Consider the following 12,699-nt stretch of genomic DNA (forward strand, 5'->3'; position numbering starts at 1 on the left):
CCATGACCAATAAAATACCTGAAAAGCTCTTCCCTCTAACCAAAAAAAAAAAAAAAAAAAACAATAAAAGAACAAAACAAAAAACCCAACCTCCCTCCACACTTTATACTGTCTTTTCCTTCTGTTCCTAAGATATCACCAAACTGAAAAAATAAAAAATATAAAAATGCAAAATGTGCCGAGAAAAGCTAGAGGATCACGAGTTAATCATTTTGAGTTTATTCCAGGGCTAAGCCCTTCATTATAACACATGATAATAAAAATGCAGATATAGCTTCTCATTACTAGGAATAGGAAATGAACACATAAAATGTAGGGTTTTCTCACAAATTCACCTCTCCTTCTCTTATCACTCAATTACCCATGTTTTCAAAATGCATTTCTAGATGTGAGGAAACATGTACTGGAAAACTAACTATATAGAAGTAAGGGAGATAAATGAAGTACTGTCAGAGTTTTATGATTCTTTTTTTTTTTTTAAAACCAATGTTTCATCATAGATGAGTGACCACTGAACTGAATCTTCAAAGATTAGAAAGCCATCATCACTCTGAGTAAGCAACCCAGGGTCAAGAAGACCTGAGCGGGATCCCTGGGTGGCTCAGTGGTTTGGCGCCTGCCTTTGGCCCAGGGCACGATCCTGGAGTCCCGGGATCAAGTCCCATGTCGGGCTCCCAGCATGGAGCCTGCTTCTCCCTCTGCCTGTGTCTCTGCCTCTCTCTCTCCTCTCTGTGTATTCTCATGAATAAATAAATAAAATCTTAAAAAAATAAAAATAAAAAAAGAAGACCCGAGCACGTGGGGAAAGAGTCAGGTGCAGGCACAGAAGGAGACAGCTCTAGGGAGAGGAACGGAGCAAGAACAGCATAGTTCTGTGGCAGAGAGATGCCACCAAGAGAATGTTCCTTATTCTCTCATTTCACTTCCACAGAGGTCAAGCTGAGGATCAAGAAAAGGGATGCACTATCACAAAAAAACAAATAACAATAAAGCATCAATTTCAAGTGTCTGCTGACAAGGAAGAAAGGCAAATTAGGTGTTATCTGAAGTGGAGAATATCTTCTGTTTCCATGCTCTAGATTGCTCTGCAACTGTCAACATTATAATCAGCTCTGAATAGCCGGAATATTTATTGATTTCAACACAGCAGCCAAGCCAGCAGGAGCAGCTCGGTTCTACAAGTTTGCAGAGAATTCAAAGTGCTCTACGTCAGTCCCTTGGGCAAGACATTTAATCTCTGTATTTGGAAAACCTGGGTTTTCTCACAAGGCTATGGTGATGAGAAATTGATTAATGCACAAGAAAGATTCTGATTTAACTGATCTGCAGTGGGGCCCCCGGTATCAGTTGTTTTTATGTTTCCCAGATATTTCACTACATCTGAGAACCACTGCATCTTAGCAGACTGGAGACAAGATATGGTTTGAAGTCTATTTAAATCATTAAAAATAAAATACTTATACCATCTGTTTCAATTAATATTTCTTTAGTTACGGGGATAAATATAGCTTAACACATTTGCTTACCATATATATTCTTGTGAATTATTTATTCAATCCTTAGAAGCCTATCTATCCTCTAAGGCATCCTCTTTCATAAAGTCTTCCTTCATTCCCAACCAAAAGTGCTATCTCTGTCCTCTCTGTCCCTTAATAGGTTGTACCAAACTTGAGTTTTTTCCACATTCTATTTCTTACTAGATTTATACATGTATACATTATTATATGTATATCCTATTTTAGTTCTTTTAGATGACTGAAAGATAAGGGTAGCTGGGACCATTCCTCTATACAAATGTAACCCTCAACTCTAATCAAAGAATGAAATGAGATGGACGTTCTGAAAAATATTTTGACTGACCAAAACGTATATCTTGAGAGATACACGGTCTTATATAATTAAAAACAGTTCATGAGAGCTGATTCTATTTTTAAAAAGAAAAAAAAAAAAACTTCAAACTAACAATAAATATTTTACCAAATTAAGCAAATTGGCTTTAAAACATTTGAGTAGGTTTCCAAAACACACTAAAAAACAGGTTTGCTATTTTTACCAAGTACAGTATTTCCTTTTTATTTTTATTAAAGATTTATTTATTTATTTATTTACTTACTTACTTACTTATGATAGACACACACAGAGAGAGAGGCAGAGACACAGGAGGAGGGAGAAGCAGGCTCCATGCCTGGAGCCCGACGTGGGACTCGATCCCGGGACTCCAGGATCGTGCCCTGGGCCAAAGGCAGGCGCTAAACTGCTGAGCCACCCAGGGATCCCAGCCACCCAGGGATATATATATATATATTTTTTTTTTTAATATATATTTTATTTATTCATAAGAGTCCGAGCAGTGGGGAGGGGTTGAGGGAGAAGCAGAACTCCCGCTGGGCAGGGAGCCTGACAAGGGGACCCTGGGATCATGACCTGAACTGAAGGCAGACACACCAACTGAGCCACTCAGGCACCCCCCAAGTTTAGTATTTCTGATGGAAGTCTCTAAACAGACAAGGAGAGCTGAAGTAGACACTTCTCTTTATCTCCATCTATTATCACAGGCTAAATAATATTCACTGGCATATTGTATTTCAGAGTTATATTCTTTATGACTTATTAAAACTGCTATGACAATTTCTGGAGTAATACAGACATTCACTATTAATACCTAATAATGATCCCTCTATTCTTTTCCCAGTTGCTTCTCTCTGGAGGCATGGATAAGGGGCATTTATTTATCTCTTGAAATGCTTTACTGAATGTCCCTTAAGAGCCAGACATGGCAACAGGGGATGGAAACATTAAAGTAACAAATGGTTCTGGAGCATACAGCCTAGAGGGAGACAGATAACTAATTATTTCAATATAATGCTCTGAATACAGACTTTAACATTTATATGGTCAATTTGTTCATATCTCTGTTCCCCCACGTTACATGGCTTTCTAAAAATTCCTGCTTACCTAACCAAATCCCACCTCACAGCTCAAGTGCAGTTCTTCCCCCGGTAGTCTTCTCAGACTATACAGCCCTGGAGTTTCCTTCCTCTGGGATGGTTAAGAGCAAGCCCTGTGGTCATCAGACAAATCAGCTAACACATTACCTCACTATGTCTCATTTCTTCAAAGGTAAAACTGAGATAACAAACATACCTCCAATTCATAGGCTTGCTTGGGAAAATTAAATGAAATAATGAATGGAAAGTCATTAGCATAGTGCTGGCACATTTTGAGGCCTCAACATATGGTAGGCAAGTATCTATGCCACTCACTCAACAATCTATTAACTAATGCTCTCTTGTAAGATCCCTTGGTTTACTGATTTTTTAAGACCGTTTCAACTTTTCATTTTCACCCTTATATCTTTATCTTTAGCTCAAGGCGCAGGTGTTGATTAGATGATCTGAATTATAGAAAGAAACCTGTAAAATCAGTAGCTTTCATGGTTTGGGGGCCACAACCCACAATTATAAATGCATAACCCAGTATATAAACATAAATAAAACTGAAATTAAGGTCATAAACATTCACCCATCACCATAAAAATTCACCTTCTAAATTTACTCCAATAAACCCCCTCAAAACAAAACAAAACAAAACAAAACAAAAAACTGATCATGAACTAAATTGATTTCACAACCCTTTCGTCATAACCCACAAAGGAAAAATTCTCTATTAAGCCCTAATAAATGGGGGATCCCTGGGTGGCTCAGCGGTTTAGCACCTGCCTTTGGCTCAGGGTGTGGTCCTGGAGTCCCGGGATGAGTCCCTGCGTGGAGCCTGCTTCTCCCTCTGCCTGTGTCTCTGCCTCCCTCTCTGTGTCTCTCATGAATGAATGAATAAAATCTTTAAAAAAAATAAAAGCCCTAATAAATGAACATATAGATGAAAAATTGTGAGACCATACAAACTACCAAAAGAAAAAACCTCATAGTGATAAAGTTTTAAGATATCTATTTGGGGGGCCCCTCACAGAAGAATTCAGGCAGTGTTTAGAACCATCTTATATAAAGAAGGAAGAATAATAATGTCAATAAAATTATCTTATATACAGAATAATATCTAATAAATATAGATATAATAAAAATTTAAAATTGCAACTGAGAAAACACACACTTTGGACCCTTCTGATTACAAGACTCAGTCGGTTAAGCATCTGCCTAAGCGTCTGCCTTCAGCTCAGGTCATGATCCTAGGGTCCTGGATCAATCCCTGTAGGGGCTCCCTGCTCCATGGGGAGCCTGCTTCTCCCTCTCCCTCTGCTCCCCTTGCTTGTGTTCTCTGTCTTAGAAATAAAATCTTTTTTTTGAAAAAAGATATTTGTCTATTTGATTTTTAAAATATAACATTTTAGGGCAGCCCAGGTGACTCAGTGGTTTAGCACCACCTTCAGCCCAGGGTCTGATACTGGGGACTGGGGATGGAGTTCCAGGTCAGGCTCCCTGCATGGAGCCTGCTTCTCCCTCTGCCTGCGTCTCTGCCTCTTGTGTGTGTGTGTGTGTGTGTGTGTGTGTGTGTGTATGACTCATGAATAAATAAATAAAATCTTTTAAAAAAATTAACAGATTTAAATCATTCCGGAATTTGTTAAATGATAAACTTTTTCCTGCCATACACAAAATAGGTACCGCTATTTGGTATATGTTGACAGAAATTTGACAATATTTATTGTGATGTCTGGAAGTAACCCATCTTCCCTCATAAAAGAAATGATCCCAACTAAACTCTTCAGGAATCTGCCCCAAATATAAACACTAATGCAAAAGACTGCATTCATAAAGTTTCTTACTCTAAAAACTTCTACTTCATCCTTGGCTTAAAAAATGATTTGTCAGAAAACAAGATGAAATACTCACACTTAAGAGCCCAAAGATTAATTAACACATTTCTTTTAGAGTATCCAAAGGATATATCTTAGAAGATTAGAAAGGATTTTTAATAATTCTTATGCAATTTCCAATTTATTTGAAACATAGTATTCTCCAATCCATGTCACAGATGCAATGGTGTTTATTAGTTTTTTCTTGGGAAGGGAAAAAGTCTTTACTGTATTTTGATTTCTTTTTAATTTTTAAAAATATTTTTTTCTTTTTAAATAATCTCTATCCCCAATGTGGGGTTCAAACTCACAACCCTGAGATCCAGAATCACATGCTCTTCTGATTGGGCCAGCCAAGGTACCCCCTTGTTATATTTTTAAACTCTAAAATTTAGGATCTATTAATTCTGAAAAAAAAAAAAAAAAAAAGGCAAACTAGCATAAAAAAGGTAATGATCACTACCAAAACTGTATGGTTCACCTATTCAAAAACTGTATTAAGCACACCCCAAATTATTTAGTACTAAATATTTAAGCATAACAATAATGAAAGATTTTTAAAGTCTCAAATTTACCAATGCAACCAATATAATCTGCTTTCTTCTCTAACTTCGCTAAACCACTCCCCCAGACTCCCACTTGTGATTATGAAACACACCATTCTCTTCTTTAACCAAAATGCTCCTTCCCTCTGTTTCTTTTACTAAATATATACTTTCTTTTGAATCCTGTATTAAGATAGATCTCATCCCATATTTGTTTTCTCCATTTTGACTGTAACAGTACCAATTTCTAGAATTCCATAATGTTTTAGTTTACAAAGAACAAAAAAGGTAATTATAATATTGAGTACCAATGCATATATACACCGCTGTAGTGAATGCTGGGAGAGGAGGAAAGGAGGTAAACAAGGAACACTGACCTCAAGAAGGCTCACAGTAAGAGGGAAGATTATATACAAACTCTACAAAAGCACGATTAAGAGAATGCACTAAAAGGGAAGAAATGCTGAGTGTAGGCCGAATATGGAAGTAGCCAACCTCAAAATTCCAAATGGGAATATTTATAGTATGTGCTGCTTTTAACATTCCAGTGGCCATGTCAATGAATATAAAGGTTTTTTGTTGTTGTTGTTTGCTTGCTGTTGCTTTTATTGCTCTGTTCTCAGCTTGCCATTCACACTGCATGAGTTCTTGATCTAATTTTCTACACAGGTTAGCGAGAAACACAGATTTGGATTTTGCATTAAAAAGGAAAGCAGTGAGAGAAGATTCACTAGATAGAAATAAGCCTCATTGGACAGGAAAAGTTAACACTCAGGTTCCAAAATGAGAAAATGGGTTTAGAAGTTATGCCCTTACTTAACTACTAAATAAAAAAGCATCCCTTAAAAAAACAAGAAGCTACCTCCATTTTACCTCAGTCAAGAACATGTATTTCAAGGACAATTTTATAATACTGCAGTGAAACCACCTGGGAAAATTGTTTTTAAATGCTATATTCAGATTTCTGAAGAACAAGGGATGGTACTGTTTTACTAATTTTTACCCCCCTAAATGCCCTTCTCATTGTCTCCATTTAGGGCATTAAAACATACCGGTCAGAGTAAGTATTTTTTTTAAGTAATTAATACACTTAGAATTCGATTTTCCCTCTCCAAGTTTCATGATGCAGCTACACCTTGCCTACCCTATCCTTAAAGAACAAAAATGTGTGCTCAGACTAAAGAGCACACCGGAACTTCTCAAGAGGGCCGAAATCCTTCAGTAATATATCCCAAGGACCAAGAAGAGTGCCAGGACCACACAAAGCACTAGCAAAATAATTGGTTCAAAGACTCCTGCTGCTACTCCTTTGCATCCAACAATGTATTAACTAATAATAATAAGTACCTTTGTTTTTAAAACAGAATTCAAGGAAGCCCTGGTTACCCTAGAACGGATTCTAGGTCTCCACAGTTGAGAGAGGGAGAAGAAAGATGCCATAAGACACAAATGTTCATTAATAAGCTGAATTTAAAATCATTATCCATGGGGTCTGTTTACAGTAAACCTTAGACAAAACAACGTAAATGGAAACTCAGAAGTAAAACCACAAATTTTTAAGAACTCCATGAGGTTGATTAAAGTGATGATCGATTACTGTTCATTTTCCTAAGTTTGAGAATTGCCATCAGTATTGACTTTTTTGGTTTAATTCCTTTTCCTTTGTAGATACATACTGGAAGCACTTACGAAATGAAGTAATATGCTTCAAAAAAATAGGTGGTGGGTGGGTGTGGAAGAAACATGATTGGCAAGGAGTTGATAATTGAAGATAGGTGATGGGTACACAGAGTTCACTATATTATTGTCTTTCTTTCTATATGTTTGATATTTTCCACAATAGAAAAGTTTAAAGCAAAACAAAAAAGTATTCAAAAACTATTCAGATCACATATACTGATAAATGAGATTCTGGCAAAAACATCCAGGCTAACTAGAGAGGAGAAAAAAATTGACAAGGTGCTTTAAAAGAATGATTAAGAGAGGTTCTTCGAGACACTTGGCTGGCTCAGTCACTAGAGGATGTCACTCTTAATTTCAGGGTCATGAGTTCAAGCCCCACATCAGGCATGGAGCCTACTTTAAAAAAAAAAAATGAGCGAATGAAAGCAAGCAAACAAGGCAAGGAAGAAACTAAAAAGGTGTTTGAAAAATGGGAAGAATCTCTCTATATATTTAAAGTATCTAAGTTTGAGATTGCAATGAAAAATTAAATGTGTGCATTTGTAGGTACAGGGGATACACAGGAACTCTTTTCTGCTCAATTTTGTTTTGAACATAAAGCTGCTCTAAAAACTAAAGTTGGTTAACAAAAAAAAAAAAAAAGAAAGAAAGAAACGTGAAGGACATTTTACTGCACTGTTACACAACTCTGCCAGAAAAAAATTCATGTCCCCAAAATAATTTAATTCATTTATTTTGTTTTTTCTATGGAAAATCAACTTTCAAATTAATTCAACAAAGAAATTTTGGTTCCCATTTTGAGCGTGGTCACATAACAATTGCAAACCTTTTCTACTACTTTCCCTAACTGGTTCTCACTGAAGAATCTGGTAATTTGTCAAGATTTTTACAAATAAAATGCACTTCTATTTATTGAGTACTTCACAATTTCAACACTTAAACATTAGATATCCTAAACAAGTACATTGTGTTAACAGCTGAGATTCAGTGGTTAGCATTTTCTACTTTCTCCCCCAATTCAAAGATGATACAATTTGGGTACTCCTGTGGTCAGATTATTACTTTCCACAAAAGAAGTTCAGTGTATTTGATAATTCATATCTTAACCAGACTTAAGTTTCCGGTGGTTATATAATCTAATTAAATATATCATGTGGTTTCAACTGGGATAATCCAATTCCTATCCAAGGAGGCTACATAATGTTCTTACTAATAATTAAACAAGGAAGTTATAGTTTAATTAGCAAGTGAAATGATTTGTCAATAGTCATTTCATTATAATAAAACAGCACAGAATATAACATCTCATTATAACAAATAAGACATTTAAATCTGTTTCCTAATACAGCAAGTACACATCCTTCACTAAAACAAAAATTCTGTTAAAAAAAGTGAAATATGAAAGAAAGGAATATGGATGGGGTAAACTTGTAGGAAAGGGTCGGCCATTCACTTGTTTTCCTTCCTCTAAACCAATTTAAAGGAACACAGAACTAGAAAGGCCCTTTGGGACTAACTCAGTAATTTTTCAAACAGTATGTTTCAGAGCCCTTAAGCAGGCTTTAGGGGGTTCTACGATCAATGAAGCGTTGAGAAGAAAATCAGTGCAATCGTATCCTGCCCGAGGAGCCCAATACTGTGTTTAAGATTTTGCTTTTATAGAACAGTTCACCGATAAGTTTTAAGTTTGAAAAGCTACTAGGAGTCTACACTCCTCCCACTTTCCGAAAGAGGACCCTAAAGCTAAGAGAGGTTAAACAAGACCAAGATGATAATAATGTTCATGGCAAAGCCAGGTATAGATCAACTGACATCTTCAGACTAGACCTCACATGAAAGATACATAGGGACAAGGGAGAAAACTAAGTTTAAGATTACCTTTCTTCAAAAAAAAAAAAAAAAAAATTACCTTTCTTCAACTCTGTCATTCTCTACATGGGCCATAGCAGTTATCCACCAACACCTTTCAACTAAGAGTCCAGGAGCTATCTTTACTGCTGTTTTCCAAAGATCATTAGGTTTGTGCTTCTCTTCTCCAATTTGTTTCCCTGCTTCTTAAAAACAGTCCCTGTGATGAAATTGCCTCACACAATGTCTCTTTAACAGGTAGTACCAATACTTTAACTTGTCCATACAAGAGGGTCTCTATTTTACCAGAGGGCCAATTCTTAAAATACACAGAAATAACCTTTCTTCACAGAGATACCACGCCGACCCACAAGTTTTGAAATGGATTGAAACAGATTGGTAAGTACTTAGTGAGGTAAAAAGTAAAAAAAAAAGGGGGGGGGGGCGGGAGCAGGAGACTGTGATGCCCAGATTAGGGGTGTACACTTCTGGTATGGGATCTAGTCCCAGTGCCTCTGAACCGCATTTACACTCTGGTCCGCTTGAGGAATGTGCTTGATCTATGCAACTATTTCCAGTACTTTACAAGTTGCTCAAATAGTTCTAGCAGAAAGATACACACTAGTTTATTTGAGGCTCTACAGAATAAAAAATAAAATCATAAAATACCAGACCAGGAATGTTTCTTAGGATGATTTAGTCCAACCCCCTCTTTTCTTTCACAAGAATACTGAAACACACACACACACACACACACACACACACACACACGCTAAAAAAAAAAAAATACTGAAACACATGATTAAAGTAACCTTCCCACAGTCACAGAGCTACTGGTAAAAGTTGTCAGGTTTTGTTTTCCTTACTACTTTCCATTCTACTACAAGTACTAAATATGATCACTACTCAGGTAATTGACAGCTATCATCACATGTTTTGGCATCATTTAGACATAAACTTGTGCAACACACAAGCCTTATTGAAAAACAACAAGCACAACTATAAACAGGTCACCTCAACATGACTTCGGAGAAAAAAAATACATCCAAGATCACAACATGTCCCACCAGGTTCAAAATGTCTCCTAGTGTAATCCTGAGAATTAGTTTGCAGCATTAGCCACTGTTTCAAAATAACATTCTGACAGCACTTCTTGCTGGACCTTAATGGTTTGGGGTTCATAGGCTAGTAAGTCTTATTAACTGCAATCTTGCCCTAAACACCAAGGACTGTCTCCACTGTATTTTTAGCCATTTCTAGGTAAAAGCTACTTCTACCTAGTAAGTCAAAAATAATCAAACTCTAGATGCTAATTTGCCAAGCCTAGTAATATGTCAGAAAACAATGCTTAACTCTACCTGTGTAGATTCCAGATTCAGAAATCCAAACCAGATATGCATTTTCACACCGGTATACTTATATATTGTGCATCTAAAAGAAGCTGTGTCCCCCAAAATGGTTATTTTCTGGTAAATCTAGTAAGTGATTAAAATGGGGAATTACTGAGACTGACAAAATAACTTTATTTTTCCTATGCGTAAGTAACACAAACACAAAGGAGGATCACTTGAAAAATCATCTGATTTTAATCACTTATCAAACATTCCTCTGTTCTGACTGAAAGTGGTTCTTCTCCCTGTTGCATTTCTTCCTCCCTCAAGTCTCTTATGAATCCTAAATACACAAACTTCTTTGTACTCTAATCAAGAGGAGAGCTGTTAACCTTGACATTTTATTATGGTCACTCTTTTTGAAAAGGACAAATTAAGTGCTTTACTTTTGCTTTTTAATAAAAAAGGTAATTATTCCCACCACCACCACCAGCACTGCAGCCAATTGGACATGAGAAATTTGTCAGAGTCTCCCTAATAACTGGCATATAAGAATCATCCTGTGAGGAAATGTAGAGAAGACTATTGCATTACAAAACCCTGAGTCATCACCCAGTTCACTCAGCAGATTTGGGTAAACACTGGATAAGTGACTTATGTCTTGTGTTTATCCATCCATAACCACATGTGTGAATGCGTGAACATACAATGTTACCAGATTTGGTGTACAGTCAACCAAACAAGATACAGCACAACTTTCTTAAAAAATGCTTCTGACACTTTTAAGATGCTCATCTTGCTGGTACTTAGACATAAATGGTTGGGGTTTATAAATAAAGTCTCTAACCTTTCCTCCCAGGTTGTATTTTTATTTGCTTTCCCCCTAATTTCAATCGCACTATAGTTTGCAGGGTGTTTGTGCCAAAAAAAAAAAAAAAAAAAGTTACAGCAATAAAAGAATAACGTAACAACTGAAACTGATTTAGGTCATCTATATTCACCTGTGCGACTCCAATTAACACAAGTCAGGTACTAGTAACGCCCTGGACAGTCTGACAGCTCTCTTCTCTATTTTCCTTAGGGTCGCACATTTCCAAAGGAAATGTCACAACTGGAGAAACACACACTTTCCCGAGGTTCTAAGGCTCAACATTCTCAGCATTAACGTCTAGTATACAGCCCAAGAAGGCGCTAAGGGCTGATTTCAAGCCAATCTTTTCAGTCAAAAACACGAAGACCGAGCAGGCCCGAGAAAGCAGAACCTACACGGTCCCCACGGCCTCCTTGCCATTCAGAAAGTTACTAGACGAGAATTGAGGGATATGAAGAGGCGGAGACCGTAGAGGAAGAGCTGGAGGAAGCACCGGGAGAAGTCGAGAGTCGCTCCCCCATAGATGAATCATCTCTGCACCTCCTCCTCCGTGAGCAAAGGTCCAAGAAGGACCCTTGGGGGGGGGGGGGGACCGCTCACCTCCTTCCCTGGGGGCGCGGTGCCCTCCGGCTCCCCGGGGCCCCGCAGGTCGGAGGACAACAACCCGGACCCTCCGGGAGAAGCAGCTGGGGAGGACGTCGAGGGCTGCTGAGGACCAAGGAGGTCCCGCAGCAAAGTGGCAGGGAGAGGGCTGGAGGGATGCCCAGACTACTGCTCCGGGACCACCGGCCGCAGTCGGGGCAGAGCGGAGTCCAGCCGTCCCACGCGGACAAAGAGCCGCCTCCGCCCCCGGAACCCCCCCCCGCCCGGCCGCCCTCCCAGGGCCTTTGCCCCCCTCCCCTCCCCCGCCGCAGGCCCGAGCACACTTACGTGGAGAGTTTCCTGGTCCAGAAGAGGCCCCCGGGCCACAGCTCTTGGAGCTGCACGGCCCGGCCCAGGTTGCTTTTGATCTGGGCCAGCTGCAAGTCGGACTCGGCGTCCAGCCGCCCGGCGTAGGGCAGCAGCTTGTTGTAGACGATCTCCTTCTGCGGGACGAAGCTCCGCGGGGCCGGGCCGGGCCGCCCGCCGGGCTCCGGGGGGTCCCCGCCGCCCGCCAGCTCGGCCGGCTCCATGAGCCTAGGGACACCCCCCCCACCCCCTCCCACCCTAGCCCTCCCCGGCCCCCACCCCTCTCCGGGCTCCGCCTCCTCCGCGTCGTCGTCGCCCCGCGGCCGCCGGCGGCCCGTCGCCCTCGGCCCGACCGCTGGGCCCCCTCCCCTGGCCGGCGCGCTGCTGGCCCCCGCGCGATCCCGGTTCGTTGGCGGCGGCAGCGGCCGCTCCGCCCGCCCCGCACCGGCTCGGCTGGTGACGCTGCAGCAGCCGGGCCCGCAGGTTCCGGACGGGCCTCAAGTCACTTCCGGGGCGGGGCGACGGCGGCGGGGGCGGGGCGACGGCGGCGGGGCGGGGCGACGCGACGGAGGCGACGGAGGTGGCGACCGCGGTGGCGGTGGCGGCGGCGGTGGCGGCGGCGGCGGCGGCGGCGGGAGCGCAGCGGGCCCGGCTCGGAGCCCC

General features: G+C 40.3%; 1 protein-coding gene across 4 annotated transcripts in view; it reads right to left on the reverse strand.

Annotated features, from left to right (window-relative positions):
* Window positions 1-12,273, reverse strand: part of PSME4 (proteasome activator subunit 4) — a 105,252-nt gene extending 92,979 nt beyond the window's left edge. For all 4 annotated transcript variants that reach the window (XR_012003446.1, XM_072768357.1, XM_072768358.1 and 1 more), the window contains exon 1: window positions 12,019-12,273. Coding sequence is in view for 3 of the 4 variants with exons in the window: in XM_072768357.1 (XP_072624458.1) it covers window positions 12,019-12,260 (242 nt within the window). In the remaining variant the exon portion in view is untranslated. The remainder of the gene's footprint in view (window positions 1-12,018) is intronic.
* Between the last annotated feature and the right edge of the window lie 426 nt (window positions 12,274-12,699).

The sequence above is a fragment of the Canis lupus genome, chromosome 11 (assembly GCF_048164855.1).
Source record: "Canis lupus baileyi chromosome 11, mCanLup2.hap1, whole genome shotgun sequence".
Taxonomy (NCBI): domain Eukaryota; kingdom Metazoa; phylum Chordata; class Mammalia; order Carnivora; family Canidae; genus Canis; species Canis lupus.